General features: G+C 44.7%; 1 protein-coding gene across 7 annotated transcripts in view; it reads left to right on the forward strand.

Annotated features, from left to right (window-relative positions):
• LOC118508954 (neural-cadherin-like) overlaps positions 1 to 20,562 on the forward strand; it is a 293,319-nt gene that overhangs the window by 257,600 nt on the left and 15,157 nt on the right. For all 7 annotated transcript variants that reach the window (XM_036048870.1, XM_036048871.1, XM_036048867.1 and 4 more), the window contains 2 exons: positions 1,670 to 1,785; positions 1,969 to 2,133. In XM_036048870.1, the coding sequence (XP_035904763.1) occupies positions 1,670 to 1,785; positions 1,969 to 2,133 (281 nt within the window). The remainder of the gene's footprint in view (positions 1 to 1,669; positions 1,786 to 1,968; positions 2,134 to 20,562) is intronic.

Raw genomic sequence — 20,562 nt, forward strand, 5'->3', positions numbered from 1 at the left:
AATTTGTCCCCACAATGCTCCCGTTCCATACGCTCGATGCTCATGCTCACACTTTCCTCTCCAGGGGGTAATCTAATTTTACACGACTAGTTCTAATCAACTCTAAGCGCACACTATGTAAAACTACTGCTGCTCTCGATCTAAACTATTGTTACATTCTGGACCCCGGCCGCAACAGGGGAGCATCATCATCAGAACATGGTGCGGTGGCGGCGTGAACACCCAAAACAGAGGGTTTGTTCGAGAAATTGTGTCCCATGCCTTCCCAAACTGGTGCTGATAGCAATTGCTACAATCACTTCAGCTTCCAATTCCAAAAATCCCGTCTCCCGTTGGGCTTCGTGGCGAAAACCACTGGGCGCCTCCATTTCGTCAGCGTTCCAGCGTACGCTGCGTAAACGCTCTGGTCTGCAGCAGCAAGCTCCCGAAAATGCTGCACAACGAACGATACATTGCAGACCGGCTTTCGTGGCTGTACACGTCCGAATGTACAAACCAGCGAAGCCCCGGGCACAGTAATTTATGAAAATTTATGTTAATAAACATAATAAATCCAACCGCACACGACTAACGCCTACCGACCGGCGACGCTCAACAGGGATGTACCCATATTTTGCATGAAAAATGGATGACCACCGTGTGCTCATACATTTTGAAAACGGATGCATGCAAAGCCGTTCGTACGGTTGCGTACGGCGCCGGTCAATCGGGTCGCAGCAGAACAAATTCCTATCAGAAATGTATGCACCGCCATGACACATGATGGAACGCGTCCGGGTGAAGTATGCGCTCACACCAAGAACAATCGGCATGAACAATCGGTATCGCGTCTCAAACAACCAAGCTGTGTGGGTTTTAGAAATTGGTGAAAATAATAATCAGTTCGAAATGTTCTCCGGGTATTGCGCACACAGTGTGAAAGGGTTCGTTCGCGCGTTTTAACAAAATCAACCGCGGATTGCTTCGCTTTCAACGCCCGTAAACACACACACACACATATCCAAGCCGGAGCTTGTTGAAACAAAACCATCGCCTACTTAAACAGCTCGTACAGCTTCTGTGTGGTTAGCTACTGCTGCAAACCGTTGCGAGAGTATGGTGCGGTTTTGGAAAATTAGCATAAATTTAGACGCCCGGTCCGGAAACAACGGGATTCCCGAACCGAACCGTGCTGAATATCAAATAATTGCCTACCACTGTTTCGCTAAACCAACTTTAAAATTAACTAGCTAACTACTAACCTAGCGCAGAGGGCCCGGGTTGCCTGGATGCTGCTGCGTTAAGCCAACACAGTGGTCCCGTAGTGCAATTAAACAGTTCCCACTACACGTGCGTGTGGATAAATTGCACGCGGTGAAGGCCTTTCAACACGTACCCTTTTGTAACGCGAAAGCTCACACCATGGGGGTGCGTTTTCAAGCAGTACAAATCAACCACAGCCAGAGATGGGTGGTGAAGAAATTTCCTTTCCAATATTATCTCCCCCAGGGCCGGTTCACGGGGGCGAGAGCTCATTAACATACATTTGCAGCACCTCGTAGTTGCCGGCGGTTGGTCGTTGGGTTGGCGGGAAACGGTCGGGAGCGTTGGGAAAAATTAAAGCACATTAAAGCGACACTTCCGGAATGATAACGATAGGCTAACATCCCCTTTTATTCTATCCTTACAGCGGCCGGTGTACGATACAAGATCTCGAGCGGTAACATAGGCAACGTATTTGCCATACGCAACACGACCGGCGCCCTGTACGTAGCCAAGGCGTTGGATTATGAGAAGATCAAAAAGGTAAGCAGATGCTGGAAGGTATCACTGAAGGGTGCCGTGTACGTGCTCTGTATCCTTCAGATTATGTCTGTTCCCTGTTTTTAATCCCGGTCCTGTGTTGTCCCACGTGGATGCAAACCGAACAGCAATAAGCCTGAATGATATGCCTACAAGGCTTTTTGACGATGTTTTCATTTCCTACAGTACGAGCTACGGTTGACGGCATCGGATAATTTTAAGGAGAACTACACTACCGTTCTGATCAACGTACGAGATGTAAACGACAATCCGCCAGTGTTTGAGAAATCGTCATATCGCACACAAATCACTGAGGAGGATGATCGAGGCCTGCCGAAGCGTGTGCTGCGGGTAAGTACCGGGGCTGGGTCGTTGAGTTGGCTTAACCCCCGAGGAAGCGGGAGCACTGAGAAGAAAGGCACTCCCGTCTAGGGGCGTCGGGATTATTTCGGCAGGAAGCGACTTATTTTAGGGCCAACAAAGCCCAGCATCCCTTAACAATGCCGGGCATGCTAGCCCATCCGTCCAGTGATCCGTTGGGATGGATTTCGAGATTCGATTCGATAGAATCCCGAAAAGGGACTCAAGTCTTCGGTCTACTTGGGCTTTCTTCCACACCTGACCCAAGAAACCAGCCTACCAGCTCATATTTTCTCACGATTTCTCACGATGCGTTTTGGGACGGTTCAGCACCTTCGACACACACGGACACTGATACACGCTACAAATCCATCTCCACCCGTATGGTGTCAGAATTGGATCATTTTCACCCAGCCCGCTCATTTCCGTTTTCGCACATCCGGTTCAGTTCACGTGAGTGGTCGCTTCACTCCGGGGATCGATGGGAATCAACGATCTGTACCGAGGGTTCCCTTCTAAGAATTTTTTAACGAGGGTCACAGGATCTGATTAAGCCGAATTGCAAAATATTACCAGTATGGAACAGTTGGACGAAGAATCACACTCCATATCCGGCCCGGTTTACCATACATCCAACCGAACCCTTTCAGAATGAGGCTTGTTAGCTAATGGGCACACGCACGCTTTTCCGTGTCCAAACGACCGAGAGCGTCAGCAATGTGTGAAGCTGAGCAAACGATTTACTATTTACAGCAAGGTCGACGCACGGGAGGAAACAAATCATACATGATAACCTTTTTTATCGGACCAAACCACTTGTGATGGTGAGGGTACGCTCTGGGGAATTTCCTGGAAATTAGTTCAATTTTACTGATCAATACTGGGAGGATTTGGAGGACACCATCCCAGTTCGGTATAGCAATCGAACCGGAAAGGTGTCATATTGTGTGTATCTAATTGTTGCCTGCCTCACCGAAGAGCCTGGAGCTATAATTTGGGAAAGTCATTACAACTAGATAGTGATGTTGGTCGCTTTTTGCAATAACTTCCCAAATGGCATATCGATGTAACGGATCGGACAGCAAATATTTCAGCCAGTTAGAAAAAAAATCCCCATAGACAACATTCGGTTTGCCGATAGCATGGGTTGGCGTGGGTTGTGTGGTTTCTAATTATGAATTCAGGACGATTTTTCAAACCTCGTTATCAATGGTTTTTACATTCCAATCGACAGAGCGGCCAGAGCTACACAGTTCGCACACCCCCAGCACCCTCAGCGTTTACCAATTAATAATTCAGTTTAAAAGCGACAATCGACATTGAGGAAACCGACCTCCCGACCACGAACCGGACAGACCAATGGATGCGTAACGGTGCGCAGATAAGCTGCAAACGATTGCCCCCAGGCATCGTAAACATTGACCCTTGACGCACCCGAACGCTCTGGGTGCGTCCGGCCAAACTGGGCCAGAATATGCAGAACAGCGGCAACCAAGAAGCGACCGCGTACGCCTTTCCAGGGGTTGCCGTGAACGCCTTCCGCATTGACCGAAGCGCAAAAAGGGAGATCGAGAAAAATAACAATAAATGTAAAATATGTATAAGAATAATAAACATTAAAAATAATGGCTCGACTCGGATGAGTCCTGCGAGAGATTCTGCGGCGGTGGCAAATGGAATTTCGGTGGAGTGCGAAAACTGTATGTATGTGTGCCCCGGGGCGTCAAATGCCAGCTAGCGTAGGCTAAGAACCACACACCTCTCACCCTTCCCCGGCCCGCGCTCCCGAGAGTCTGCGTCCGAGAAGCATCGGAAAGCAAATGGACAACAGAAAACAAAGCACCAGGAGTGTGGTGAGGACAGGGATAGACCGAGCGGAGGGGTGAGAGAGTGAGCAAAAAAATCCGACCAAGTCAACCGAAAATTCCCAAATCACTGAGGCATAATAACACTTCCCGGGTTCCAAGTTCCACGAATCGCTCGAAATGGCTTTCCAGTTTCCAGGCCGTCCTTAGTCCCACATGACGACACAGGCACAGGAAAATGGGGAAAAACAAATTTTTAAATCCCTTCTCGCACGCCGCACGTACACGACGTCCACACGCTGATCATCTTTGTAAGTAGCTCAACAATGCGATTCCGGAATAATTCCCTGCAACACATGACTAGTGGGCAGGTCGAAAATCCTGGATAGCAGCAAAAAGCAAATGGCCATCAACGTCGCTTGGCATATTTTGGTTTTCATGCTCTCGTGCTCTCTCACCCCTCTCTTTGTGGGGGTTGTTTCAATGACCTTTTCCTGGGTTTGCTTAAATCTTTAAGAACACATCACGCCGTTAGCTTAGGATGAAGGATTCCTTGAAGTCTCGTCCGTCTCGAGGGGGTTAAAAGCTATCCCACGCTGAGCGTCATACGATATGAAAGTTTTAAATTAATAAATGTTAATTATCTTTCATCACTCTCGAAAAGTTGCTGAACTTTGCGGTTTCGGTTCGGATGAAATATGGAAGAGGCAAATGAGTTGATGAGGATATGGAATCGTCCGCTGCACCGGGCAAATCGTATCAACCTCGTCTAGTAGGTCAAGCACCGTCCTTGTGTGCAACAAAAACTTTAGCTTAAAGAGGGATTAGATTTAAAGAGAACCATCAATAATTGTCATGCTGTCCGGATTGATTAATTCATGCATCATAAAGCTATCATGAATGGGGCAGGTTTAACCCTACAAAGGGTTGGATATGACACCAACTAAAGGGGTTTCTAAGCGAATTTGGAATACATTATGCATCCTTTGTACACTCACTGCTTTCCACTAATTCAACAGATAAATTGACATTAAAATCGTGGAAATTACCGTAATGGATTTATTTACAACCACACAATATTAGGGATTAAGCACTGGGAAAGTTTTTCTCCCCTCCAACCCACCCCCCCCACCCCCAAGCCCACACACACTCTGTTAGAACACACACTTACACCACGATTGAATCGATTTAACACGCGCCGTTTTCCGACTAGAATATCGAATCCCGCGAACCGACCGTAATGCTCTTAAAATTCATTGAAAATGACATTCATTTCCTATTACAATCAAATGCAATTTGCACATCCGCCGTTGCCGTCGGTTCCCGTTTCCGGCTTCGCATCCCACCCTCCGGTCCGGGGAGGTTCATTCATGCAGGTTACCCAGGTCAGGCGGAAGTCAATCGATCCTTCCACATCAATATTTGTACGCTTATGCAATCGTCATCTTCCTGCTCACCATCACTGTAATTTGGTGTGGAGCTGGTGCTGGTCGACTATCAATCAGTTACGCGAAAACAAATACGCTTTCCCGCAAGCGTTCCAGGAAGCATTTGAGCGTCAGCAATTGTTACGATTCTCCCTTCCCCCGGAGGTTTTAATGCTTCCGGTGCACTTCCTTATTTGCATTTGTGAGTGCCTCGCCATTCCAAAAGGATTCCGTTCAATTTAAGCTTTAATTAACTTGCCATTCGGTAAGATAAAGCACCCGACAGGGCAGAAGCCATCTTGGGCGATAAACATGGGAAACGGTATTCTTCCTAAAGACGGTAAACCGTACGACATGAATTCTGGAGGATCATCAACACGTTTGGTTGTACTCTGCTCGGATAAAGTTTTTCGTTTTTTGCTCCACTCTGCATTTTCCAAATCCGACCTCCCTTAGCACAACTACAGCCCCCGGTTGGGACAACGGTTTCCCGTGCATGTGTACCGCCGTTTGCGAGCTCGTTTCGTTGACCGAATAGTCGTCAGCACGGTGGCCGGAAAAGTGTGAAGAATTCGTGCACACATTCTTCTTTTATGCAACAGAAGACGATAATTCATTGGACGGTATAAATCTCCCTATCTGGTTGAGGGCAGATCCCAAACACACCCTCCTACAAACACACACACACAAGCGCGCGCTCTATGGCGAACGATTGAACGCCCCCCTCGTGGGTGTGGACGGAAACTCCCGTGCCTCCCGCAGACCGCGACCAAGTATGCAAGGGGTTTTGCTTTCGCCCGTGCACAGCACGGAGACAGGAAAAAGCTTAGTCGAAAATGGGGGGGGTTTTGGAATTTTTCCCACATGGGGAAAGCCGGGGCCGGGCTCCGGATTAACGTTTTGAAGTAGTTTTATGTAGCCACTTTGCTTAATGTATTCCACATCATAAATAACGCCCGATCGTTCCAACTATACGGTCTAGCGTTGGAACGCTAGAACCTTCGGTGGCAACTATTAACAAAACCACAGCAATTATAGAAAGTTGTGTAAAGCTGGGGTTGGCTTGATTAGCAACGGAATTTAAAAAGGCTGCTTTGGGTGGTAAATCATTGGGGAGAAAAATGGTGCCTGGGTGGCGTTAGGTGGGTTCTGTGTTAATAAAAGAGATGAACATAAATCATAGTTTTATGATGGAATAAAGGATTTGTTCGAATTACGAAAATGTTTATAGGGTAGAAATGAATCATGATGAATTTGTAATGAACTCTAATTAATGCATAAGAATAAAGGACAATTGAATTCACACTCGCAAAGAAACCAGACGTGTTACATCTATCGCAAGACAATCACGATATCACATCCAGTAAATTCTCTACATTTTGGTCCTTCGAACCGGATCGTGTGTCGTGACTTGTATCCTTGTACAATAGTGAATTAGGGCACTACGTGTTACCAATTCTCATCCAGTTTTGTGCAAGCCAGTTCCGGTTGTACTAGGCTTACGGTGTAGTACAATCATCGCCCCGCTATCAAGGGCACGAACATTGAGTATCCTACTCTACTGTAAAATTCACGATACCCATCCATCGTGAATTCCTTTCGAATCATCGCGTCTGTTCGTTTCAACATCCGTGTGTGGTCACTCTGCATCAAGAGATCGAAACATTCCCACGGAGTGTGCATGTATGTATATGCGTGTGAGTGTAACTTTCGTACATCGTTAGTGCTGTGCTCAGTGATAGAACAATATTGTGAACAATCATTATCACGGACCTTCCTGCCAGCCGATTACTAGTGTGTTTTTGTGTCATCCGTGCTCGCGTGTGAAAGTGAACCGCGTTCCGTCAACGCAGACTTCCGTGAACAATCGTCCTTCTCATCCGCTTTATATTTCGATAATTGTGTTAGTGGAAGCGTCGCTTCATCCAAGCTTCGGTCGACAACCTCATCACCATCGCGCGCCAATTTCATAGCGTCATCTCACCACCATCTTGTAAAGTAAAGGTGTTGTTACTACTGCAACCGTGCTAAGTGAATCGCGTACTTGGACCTGCGTACAATTTTGCATACAACAAAGCTTTCAGTGCGTATCGAGTGCGAAATATTTCATATTTCACTATGGACAAAAAAATAAAAAATGTGCTATTGAAGAAAAGGCAATCCGAAGCATATATTGCGCGATTAGAGGATTTTATGTTGAGGTACGAAGAAAATCAAGTCGATGAGTTGTCCACATGCCTAGAACAGTTGGACTCACATCATAATAGTTTCATAAACGCGATCGGGAAACTAGAGGAACTAGATGACAAAGAAGATACTATTGAAGCGTGCATCAACGATAGGTGTGATATGGACGAACGTTATAGAAAGTTGCGTGGTTTCTTCCTCAAACATAAACCAATGGAGAACCATACAGTGAACAATTCATTGCTGCTTTCGAGCACCGCAGCTCTAAACAGCTCAAGCACAGTGAACATTCGTCTTCCCAAAGTCGAGCTACCGACTTTCGACGGTGATGATACAAAGTGGTTGACTTTCAGAGATCGATTTGTTGCTATGATCGATTCTTCGCCCGAAATCCCACCGATCATGAAGCTGCAGTACTTGCTCGGTACCTTGAAAGGTGATGCTGCTCGGCCGTTCGAGCACACATCGTTGACGGCTGACAACTATGCCGTAACGTGGAAGATGCTTCTGAAACGATACGACAACAAACGCATGTTGTGTCGCGAGTACTACCGGAGACTACATTTCCTTCCATCGGTGGACGGAACCAACGTGGATGACCTGGCCTCACTCGTGGACGAATTCACGAGAAACGTGAATGGACTTCGGAAACTGGATCAACCCGTGGATTCTTGGGACGTGCCGCTGATAAACATCCTGTTCTTAAAACTGGACTCCGAATCACTATTGGCTTGGGAACGACACTCGTCAACGTCGCCTCAAGATAAGTATTCGGAACTAATCAGTTTTTTACAGGCCAGAGTTCGCATTCTACGATCAACACTCAACCTGGAAAGGAGCAAGGAGCTGGTTGCGATCACGGTGGCCGGGGTGAAACACAAGTCGAGTGCCGTGGTCAAAGGAACTACATCATCCCCATCACATCGTCGTTCGCAATCCTATGCTGTGACCACAGGGCGTGAGAAGACAGTCGCAGTGAAACCAACATCGTGTTCATTGGGTTGCTCGGACCGACACCCACTGCGCACGTGCCCAGCATTCGATAGAAAGTCGGTGAAGGATCGTCGGGACATTGTGGCAAAGCTGCGGTTGTGTTTCAACTGCCTGTCAATGGATCATCAGGTTCCTGAGTGCAATTCAAAATATTCGTGTCGGTTTTGCAACGCGCGTCACCATACACTGCTGCATATTACATCACCAGCACCAACAACCACACCTTTCGGTCAACCGAATTTTCCGGCAAAAATCAGCATGTCAGCACAATCAGATGAGGTCCAGGAAGGCGACATGGTATTACTAGAAACCGCCATAATCACCATTGTAGACGACCATGGCCAGCAAATCAAAGCACGAGCGCTGCTAGACTCCGGATCTACTTCAAACTTCATCACGGAGTCATTGGCTAAACGTCTGCAAACGCCGCAGAAAAGGGTCAACATCGTCATCACTGGCATTGGGCAAGCAGTACAGCAAGTTAAAAACTCTATCGTGGCTACTATTGAATCTCAAAATCAAGAATTCAGCACTAAAATGGAATTCTTTATTTTAAGGGCACCCACATCAGACATTCCTTCGGCTCCAATTGATGTTTCTTCATGGCAGATTCCTGACGTTACACTGGCTGATCCAAATTACCACACTCCAAGCCAGATCGATGTGGTAATTGGTGGGGAGGCCTTCTGGGAACTGCATACAGGCCGCAAACGAACACTTGGTCCAGGCAAACCATGGCTTATGGAAACACCGTTTGGCTGGGTGGTTGCCGGAAATGCAACGCACAAGAAAACACCATCCAATAGGACTGCGTTATTGAGTGCCGCCATCGTATCAGAACCACTCGAAGCCATGATACAACGTTTTTGGGAGCTAGAAACTGTTGATGACGGACCAGCATTCTCAGTACAGGAAAATTACTGTGAGGAATACTACACATCAACAGTAAATCGAGAACCTTCGGGCAGGTACGTGGTCAGACTCCCCCGAAATTTTACTAACGGTGCAACCCTGGGTGCTTCACGAGAAATTGCGGATCGGCGCTTGCTGAGCGTAGAACGTCGATTGAGATCCAATCCTGAAATGGCGAAAGCTTACAGTGCATTCATGGAAGCATACGAAAACCTCGGTCACATGAAGAAGCTTGCCGAGCCTGTAGATGATACAATCGAACATTGTTACATACCGCACCACGCGGTCGTCAAAGATTCCAGTACCACTACCAAGGTTAGGGTAGTGTTTGATGCATCATGCAAGACCTCGTCCGGCTACTCCCTCAATGACACATTACTAGTAGGCCCGATTGTCCAAGAAGATCTGTTTTCCATCATCCTGAGATTCCGTACACATGCCATAGCTATAGCCGCTGATATCGAAAAAATGTATCGCCAAATAATACATCACCCCGAAGATCGAAGTTTGCTACGCATACGATACAGAAAATCCACCACAGACCCAATCTCTACTTATGAACTGGCTACAGTAACGTATGGTACAGCATCAGCACCCTTTTTAGCCACCAGAACACTTCAACAAATTGCACGTGATCATCAGCAGAGCTTTCCTGATGCGGTCGATCCTGTTCTGCACGATTTCTATGTCGATGATCTTCTATCTGGAGCAAGCAATATCGCAGATGTGGTAAAAAAGGTAACTCAGATAACTGCAATGCTGAATTCAGCAGGAATGGTGCTTAGAAAATGGGTATCAAACTGTCCAGAAGCATTAGAAGGCATTCCTGCAGAAAATATAGCAATACAATCCGTTCACGAGCTAGAAGATCACTCCGTCTCAACATTAGGCTTGGTTTGGGAGCCAAGAAACGACGCATTTCGGTTGCAAGTAGATTTACCACCTCCACCAATGTCGTTAACCAAGCGCCAAGCATTATCATTCATCGCGAAGATCTTCGATCCACTCGGGCTACTGGGGCCCACCATAATCATTTCAAAAATGTTTATGCAACGTCTATGGACTCTGAAGAGGAACGGAACGGCGTTAGATTGGGATAGCACGCTGCCACCACAGCTTCAGGAGGAGTGGAATCAATACCATCAAGGAATATTCCGATTGCGAGAGGTCCGAGTACCTCGATTCGTCTCACTGGTGCAAGCACGTAGCGTTCAACTACACATGTTTGCAGACGCATCACAGTCAGCTTATGGAACGTGCGGGTACATTCGTGCAGAAACGAAGGAGTATGTTTCAGTACAACTAATAACGGCAAAATCTAAAGTCGTATCGTTGACAAATACGCATTCAATAGCAAGATTGGAACTTTGTGCCGCAAGGTTAGCCACACAACTCTACAAGAAGATCATCAACGCAACGAGATTCAACATCAAGGTGTATTTCTGGACTGATTCCACCACGGTACTATACTGGTTGCAATCACTGCCGAGTCGCTGGAAACCGTTTGTGGCTAATCGTGTGGCACAGATTCAACGGGACACCGACGGTATGAGCTGGAAGCACGTCCCTGGAAGGGACAATCCTGCAGACGATATATCACGTGGTATAAAAGCTGAGGATCTGATCAATCGACACCGGTGGTGGAACGGGCCACATTGGTTGGCACAAAATGAAAGCAATTGGCCAACGTTTATTCCGTCTAACGATGAAGGTGAATTGGCAGATGAAGAGCGGAAGGCTGCTCAACCCATCACTTGCACCTCTATCGCACGAGCCTTCTCCAACACACTCTTCGCTAGGTATTCAAGTTACCACAAACTTCGCCGTGTGGTAGCATACATATTCAAATACGTGCGGTGCCTGAGAACCAAGGCATATTCTTCACAACATCCAAAGGGGTGTCGTGCCGAAAACAAACGAGATGTAGCTGATACAGATATCGTCCAAGCAACCATCACAACTGAAGATCTTCATCAAGCCGAAATCGCCCTATGTAAACTCGCCCAACAAGATACGTTCGACGACGAAATCCACGCCGTAACAACAGGAAGACAGGTATCCCGAGCATCAAGACTGAAGTGGCTGAGACCATATTTGGACGAAACAGGAGTGCTTCGGGTTGGTGGCCGGCTAGGCAACATGACAGCATCGCATTCGGTTAAACATCCCATCGTGCTAACTGCCGCCCATCCTATGGCAGTTCTCTTAGCAACAGCATATCACCTCCGGTTATTACATGCCGGACCGCAACTTTTGCTAGCAACGCTCCGACAACGATTTTGGGTGATAGGAAGAAGAAGTCTAGTGAAATCAATCTACCATCGCTGTCTTCAATGCTTCAAGGCCAAACCAACATTAATCCAACAAAGTGTTGCAGATCTACCGGAGTCAAGAGTGACCCCAACCAGAGCATTCTCCGTTTGCGGCGTTGACTACTGTGGGCCATTATTCATCAAATCAAATGTTCGGAATCGCGGTCCAAGCAAGGCGTATATTGCAATTTTCGTCTGTTTCTCAACCAGAGCTGTACATATTGAATTGGTGAGCGATTTGACAACAACCGCATTTCTATCAGCACTTCGTCGCTTCGTAGCACGCAGAGGAATGGTGAAGGAGCTGCACTCAGATAACGCTACAACGTTTAAAGGAGCAGCAAATGAACTACATCGTATCTACAAAATGCTGAAGCAGAATGAGGAAGATCGTAAATCCATCTTCAATTGGTGTGCGGAGAACGGCATGATATGGCGTTTCATACCACCGCGAGCTCCCCACTTCGGCGGGCTCTGGGAAGCAGCGGTCAAATCAGCGAAACATCATTTACTGCGAACCATAGGGACAACAAGTATAACCTACGAAAATATGCTTACATTGTTAACACAGATCGAATCCTGTTTAAACTCGCGACCCTTAGTTCCAATGTCAGAAGATCCGTGTGATCTTGAAGTGCTCACACCAGGCCATTTCCTCATCGGAGGTAACATGCAATCTGTTCCCGATATTGATTACACTAACATTGCGTCTAATCGTTTAAACGAGTATCAGTTAGTGCAACGCTATGTACGATCTATTTGGCAACGATGGCAAAGGGAATATACACAACAATTACAAGCACGATCGTCGTTCGGTAGCAGGTCAGTAGTTGAGCTTAAAGAAAATCAGTTAGTCCTTATACGAGAAGATAATGCTCATCCCACCGAGTGGCCAAAGGGGCGCATTGTTAAACTCCATCCCGGCAAGGACGACGTCATCCGTGTCGTCACTTTACGAACGGCACCTGACAAGTACATCGTGCGACCGACAGCACGACTAGCATTGTTACCTACTACCTCACCTGAATAATAATTCGAACACGTTTGTTTATTAATTACTCTAAAGAATTTCATTCTTGGTGGCCGGAATGTTCGAATTACGAAAATGTTTATAGGGTAGAAATGAATCATGATGAATTTGTAATGAACTCTAATTAATGCATAAGAATAAAGGACAATTGAATTCACACTCGCAAAGAAACCAGACGTGTTACATCTATCGCAAGACAATCACGATATCACATCCAGTAAATTCTCTACAGGATTGTTTACATTACGATGAAGATATGTTTGTTAGAGGTTTCAGAAATTTCATCATAACAGTAAAGCAAATATATCAGAATTCCAGACGGTTAACTGAAATTGCTCTATACAGTCCTTAACACAACTATACGAATATAGTTTTATTTAGAGTAAAAAAATTACTAGAAAGGATCTCTTAAATATATGTTATATTAAGTAATAAAGAAAAGCAAGATTTTCAAGGTTTTTTATGTTTTGACTTTGAGAATTTGATAAATACAAAAAGATAGAACAAACTTTTATAAACGTAAAGTCATCGAGCCTCGACTCGTCATTATAAATTTATTTTTGAATCTTTTTCGCAATTGATGCAATTTGATTTTTAACACGAAAGATAAGGTATAAAATAAAAAAATAGCAATACGACCAGGCCTTCATGAATATAAAAAAATATATTTTTCGTAGGTGTTCGTGATACATTGAGCAAAATAAGGGTACACCATCAAACATTGAGCGATTATTTTCAAAAATAAAGGACCGATTTTATTCGTTTGCTAAAAATTTACATTCTTTTGAAAACGTAACGTTGAAATTCTTTCGACTCATCATCAATTCTATTGAAAATTTCTTGAAATTTTGTGTTAAATAAAAATGTCATACCTAGGCAAAATAAGCATCCTGCTCTGATTTTGACCTTTTTTTTCGTTTTATACTCAGCTTCATTCCCAAAACCGAGAAAAACACCATTTTTTGCATTTTGTGATGATAGGTCGAATATAGTTCTGAGAAAAGGTAAATGTCGAAAAAAAAACAAATCCAGTCGCATGCCAAAGACGTACAGATTCGAAAATTTTCTTAAATTGTGACAGCCAGAGATACTCCAGAGAAGCTACACTACAATACAGTATAAGAAGATTAGAGAACCAGAACAGAAAAGCATCCTTCTTGGATATGAATTTACAATTTCATTGACCGTAACACAAGTGCATCATTTTCTGTCAAGCAAAGAGCACTTGGTCATCACACCCAGCTTCACAAAGGGTCTTAAATCAGTTCAATATCAGCAAAAAATATATCTCCCTAACGTATGAATTTAAATATGTGTTCAGACTGCTGTTCAGCCTTGATGGATTAGATAACTGGAGGCAGTTTTGCCAAGATTCTAGTGAACAATCTGAGGCTGATATGAGTATGAACATTTCTCTTCTTCTCCATTAACACTACAACCTCGAGAGGTCTCGGCCTTTCATTTCTGGATTACTGTGACTTAATTTTACCTGTAAAAAAGTAGTCACCCCTGCGTTCGGCGAGGCGGTCTAGATAGGATTTGATCGTCCTGCCACGTGTGAAGACCGGCGCTGTTAGTTTTATTATCCTTTACAACTGACTTGAACCAAAAATGTTACTATCTCTTATAGTCCTTCTTTTACTCCAAATAACTGCTGTTCGTTGGTGGTGTTAAGATGATGATAACTTTGACTCGCACACTCGATCTTCTACACAAACAGTTCATTTAAACGTTTCGGCCTGACTATTGAAAATTTAATTTCCTCTTAAATTTTGCTATCGTTTGCTTTTCGTAAAATGATTTGCTGGTACGATATTTTCAGTAAATCCATCCCTGTTCACATTATGAATAATTTATTCCATCTTTGTGCCTGCCCATCCTTTTTCTTCCCTTCTCAAACACTGGTTTTGACCAATGAATCCAAACCGCCGGGAAAGAATGTTCAAAGCCTCTATCATCATGAATACTACGCCGTTACCAGAGAACGAAGCAACTAAGAACTAACCTCCGATGCACGATTCCGATGTGCCAAGTTCGTGCTGTCTCAGCACAAAACTTTCCATTTGCCCAAGCTTTTCCGGTGGGTGGATGGTGGTGGTGATGGCGGACTGGTCGGCCGAAAGTTCACCACCCTTTAGGACCGCCAGGCGTAAGACTTTCGCAAAAGTTTACCGTGCACACTGGCCGGCGGCCTAGCTTGACCATAGCAAGACAATGTTTCTGACCAGGCTTCACTCGCTTCGAGAAGACGCCGGTGTGACCACAGAACTGTTCCATGATGTTTTATCTTTAACCACAGAACAGACAGACGCCGTCACGTTCACGTTGGCACGTCATTTGGGGCGTTGATATTAATCTGCACCGAAGGCCAAACCGTTGAGCATTGAAGGGCGCCCGGCCTGCAAATCTTAACGTCGTTTTCCGGTCTTAGAAAACGGGGACGACCCAGCTTCATCTCCCGCCCCAGGAGAATGGCTCTGTTCACTCGAACGAAGCAGGCACCGGAAAACCCCATTCGAATCAACGTTCTCCTTCCGTCGGCTGTCGCCCAGATTCCTCGAACCACGCAAACTTTTTTTGTTTGTTGCCTGACTACGAAACGAAACCGGTGACACAATTTCCGGTTCTTTCATTTACCGATATGGCTAATGAAAGAAACATTCGGCTCACGGGACCACCGGGACCGAGCCCTCCAGCCTGCCTGTGTCCCCTTGCTTTCGCTGCCCGAGACGATGCGAGGAACAGGGTTTCACGAAACTACCCTTCGCTCGAGAACCGAGGTTTTACTGACCATTTCAGTAAAATTGGAACCACCAACCACAGTCGTACTCAAACAGTTTCCAACGCAACTACCCAGCCATCTCTAGCCGGAGATGTCGGCGGTTTCGGTTACGTTCGAATAAAAAGCGCAATTTGATAAGATTCGTTACGCTTTTATTTTGGCTGGTTTCCGGGTTTTCTGGAGGTATTTGTATCCATTGGAAAGGGTACCATGTTGACCAATACTCTACTGGATAGCCCTGAAGAAAGAGAGAGAGATAGCATCGTTTCACCGGGAAGGTAATCAAACTGGAATGGTTGGACAGCCTTCCTATCCTGCCATCGCCATCTTAACTGCAGTGTGAGCAGATAGTTAAGATAACTCGTACCTGTCCCGATGACGGTAATGGTTATTGTCACTCGAGTAAAAGGTGAACCCTGGCACCCGATAAGGATATCGCATCTAATGGTGCCGATGGTCATCCAGCCTCACCATTAACGAGCCGCTCCGGATGGTTTGCTAATGTGCCATCGAAAATAAACTTATCATTAGGCAATAAATACGGACCGATAGTATGGTCCGAGAGCTAAATACAATTTGATTTTGATGATCGGTCGTGACACATTATCAATCTACTGGCAATGACTTCGTGGAGGAGTAGATGGAGAGAAGGGTTTCGCTAAACGCCGGCCCCTTTGCAGGGTTTAATATTGTTATTTTCTTATGACTCTCTCAATTTCTTTGCATCGAGCTTGAAGAAGAAACAATCTTGTTTTTGCTACAGTTTGCTTCTTGACATTCATATCACAACATTAATATTGCATTACCATTTCTTTGTGCCAGGACTTTGTAACCGAATCCCTGCACCAAGCTTCGTTAATCTCGAACATTGCGCACGCGAATGACATTTGTTTACCGAAACATGTTCTGCCCGGGACTCTTGTCGCTGTCGTCTGATAATACAGGCAGCTGCGCCAAACACTACACTACACATGCAATGTTAACTTAAAAAAAAAAAAAACATTATACTTCCGCCCACCAGCATGTCCTCGACTATACTCACAAGCATACCATTAAACCATTTAAACATTGCTCACATCTTATATTTGTTCCGAGTGCCTTTTCGAAGATCGCTCCGCACATTGGTCCCCAGGCGGACATTGAGGGAATTATTTTTCACAAATAATTTTTAAACATGATTAAGAATTTTAGAATTTTTGAAATGTTGTGAATTAAAATCCCACTTTTTATACGTTCAAAATTATAAAATATATCATAAACTAAACATAAAAATGTCTCATTTTGATAAATTTCTTTTATTTACTTGAATAATTTGGCTCCAGTTTTTAAAATGGCTGATACTTATTTTGTTGAGAAAAAAAACATCATATGAAACAAAATGTACCAGAAAATGATTTTATAAAAAAATATCTTTTTAAAATTCTTAAAGTTAAGGTTAAAAAAATAAAAAAAAAATAAAAAAAAATAAAAAAAGCAAACGACAGCCAGGCCGTTCTTTATGAATAAAAAAAAATTAAAAAAGAATTACTTAATTTAAAACATTTCAAGTTTCATAACCCATATTATGGTTCTTTTTTGTATGAAGTGTGCTGTTGTTGACAACATTATTCACACAAAATATAATTTTATATTTTATAAGAATTCTGCAACAATTTAAGGTGCCCCAAAAATAGAAAAAAAATGTTACAAGAAGATATTTAAAATGAGCTACATTCGTCTATAACAATAAGTGTGAAATAAGGATAGTTTTGTGATGGTAACAAGAAACAAATTAATCTCAATCAAACCAACAAACAAGAAAAAGCCTAATAAATATAGGAGTGCTGTAAAGAAAGGTAAAGAATGAGGATGAGAAAAAAAAAAATAAAAGAAGAAAATTTAATCAAGAAGCGAAAAGGTGGTAAATGCGATAACGGTGCCGGTTTCCATACGGCATAACCGAGGTTCAAATCCCATCCAAACCGTTAGCCCTGGTGAGGAATGACTATCCAATTACGCGATATCATTAAGCTTAGTCAGCCAGAAATGGCAGACAAAACCTAATACGTTGTTAGGCCAAAGAAGAAGAAGCTAATCAAAGCAATACGGCCATGCCATCCTACATGACTTAAAAAAAAATTAATCGAGTAAAATATTTCATTTGCTTCCGTTTGTTACCAATAGAGTCAGCATATTATCATTTATTTTATCAATAATTTGAATTTCCATGAAAGATTTTCTACAAAGCAGTATATGTCCGCCCATTGTTCTGAGCTGTACCACTGTGCGACGGAAGTGAGAAGAAAAATAAAGTTTAATAAAATACGTACAGTTACATGCCTCCGTGTACTGATGCAATTTATCTGTCCCAACTGCATTCGGTGCACCGCTTGCCGTGGTGCAGCAGAAGTTTGTAGGAAATCACTTCACCTCGTAGCAGAAGTGCCCACAAGTTCAGTAAACTGTACGCTTTGTTCCGTGCCGTGCTATCGTCTGTAAATGACACATACACGCGGTAAACAGAAAACACGCTTCTGCCCCTTTCAAAGCACAGTGAGAAAAATACGCATGGAAATAGAAAGGTACTATACCACGCCAATGCCTGGTGTGTGTGTGTGTGTGAGCTGGGCAAGTAATAAGACAGAAAATGCAGCAGCAGCAGACAAAAAACAAACCCCCCGTAGCTCGTGAAACAACCCCGGGAGGGGAATGTTTCAATAGAAACAACAAACGCCAAACAAACAACATGCTGCGTCGTATGAAATTTCCTCGGAAAAGGTACGATATTTCTATCTGACAACAGTGGGGGCGACATGGTAAACATACCGGAGCGAACAGTTGCATATCTTTGCCAAACTGTGTAACTGCAGTTGCAATCGTATCGCACCGGGCCCGGGCGGTACCAGGCTGGCGGAAGTGTTGAATGGGTTGGTGGTGGTGGGGACCGACAGTGTACAATGCAACAGGACCCATCATTTGTTTGTTTGTGTTTTTCTTGAGCAGCATCTCCTTTGTGAGCGGTTTGCCAGTATTTTTGCTGCCATTTGCTGCCCGTGCTTATTGTTCGGTCGTGTCTTGCATTTTTTCTCTTCTTTGCAGCACACAAATCACAAACCAACCCAAAAGTACGATAGCATTGTTTGCGTGGAAAATATTACAAGTGAAGTATCCGTTTTTCCCCGGTAGTATGACAAAATCACGACTGTTTAGACACACCGAGTAGGAAAACATTGTGCATTGACACATTTTTGTGCTCGCTCGCCTGCGGGAACGGGTTTCTGGTAAATAAAAGTTTAATTCCAGTTGAAATAAATACGCAGGGTGGAGAGTTCTACACTAATAGCTTTCGGAAATCTTTCGTTCTCCTCTATCGACTAAGAAGATTTGCCTCTTTGTCGAAACTCAAACACCAAATTCCAATTACCTGTCTATTCAAACTCAATTTCTCCATTCTTCACGATAGTGTAGTGGATTTAATAATTTTCGTTTGATCAAAGTTTCGACGACGAGCTATCTCTGTTCGCAGCACGAGCTTTTCGATTCCACCAATCATTAATCAAGAGCGTGCAGCATCTTCAACGTACAATCAAACACCCCAAAACACTGCCGACGCTCTGCACCAAGCCAGTGTTCCCTATCAACTGAGCTCCAGACACAACCCTACACACACACGCACACGTAATGGGAAATGTTTGCAAAAGTCAAGTGACGAAGACTGTTTAGCTTCACTAATGTTAACTTACTGTTACCCATCCCACTGGCATCCCAAAAATAAAGGGGAATAGCGTCGTAAAGTTTGTCTTGCCCGCTCACAGGCAGCCGGGGTGGCCTTGCAGTCGACGAGCGGAGTTGCAAAATTCCGTAAAACACACATGCACTCCCGGCGACTTACGGTCGTTAAAGTTAGATTCGAAACTTTCTCGTGCACTATTTACCGTCGGCACTGTCATCGAAAGGCGGAGAAAGTGCCATCGGTTGGGTACCGTTGGGCTAGGTCATGTGCCGTACGACACTCGCTGTGAGTTTCATTATGTGACCGCTAGCTCGCTCTCGTACCAAAAATAGTTACGTCGTCGTGTTAGATCATTGGATTTCGACGCCACGCGCTGGCGCTGGTGGATGGCGTGAAAACGTAAAACAATTCCACTCTTTTACGACAAATGTACCTCCGTAACACACCGTGCCTCACTCCCTCTTTTTACCCATTCACGAGTACTTCTGCCCGAACAGAACTTGCCGAACGTGTCGTTTTATAGGCCAAAGCATGGACCCACCGTACCAGCGTTCAGTTCACTTATCAAACAGCCTATGGAGCGGGCAATAACAATTTGAAATAACATATGAGCGGATGGAGCTGGGAAGCATACTTCTCATGCACATGCCTCGTGTCACATCCAGGCAAGGGTCTCGGGAATAAAGAACGTATCGGAAGGAAAACAAATTGTTCCATAAAATGAGCAAAAGAAACCCTACCGAACCGACATTGCTCCGAAAATCACGTCCGTGTAGTTACGTGGCCGTAAAATGTTGCAACTGTATCCGCGGTCCCGGGGCGGATCCATTTGCGGATCACAACACATGAACTGCAAACATGTCGATTCGATCGTAAAGCTCAAACACGCTTCTTTAGAACCAAATGCTATCCAACGGCAACACAAAAAACCACCCAGATGTCGTGAACAAGGGAACGCTTCGTTCCCGGCATTACTGCGGCGGCACTTAAGGCCGGGTAAAGCGAAGCGTAACTTATATTAGCCCTATTATGGTCCATTTTTGGCGTTCTCCATTTGTTTCGATTGCCCGAACCGGGCTGGTGTTTGGGGCCGGGGTAGACGGGGTGCAAAAACTACAGAAAGGCGTAACGCGACATCGATGATGATGACGACTACACCACCTGCACGACTACTCCATCTTATCCATTTGACTTTTGACCGCGAAACCTCCACTCGAGATCGTGAATCGTGGTTGGAAAGGGTTTCCACTCGAAGCGCTC

The sequence above is a fragment of the Anopheles stephensi genome, chromosome 3 (assembly GCF_013141755.1).
Source record: "Anopheles stephensi strain Indian chromosome 3, UCI_ANSTEP_V1.0, whole genome shotgun sequence".
Lineage (NCBI taxonomy): Eukaryota > Metazoa > Arthropoda > Insecta > Diptera > Culicidae > Anopheles > Anopheles stephensi.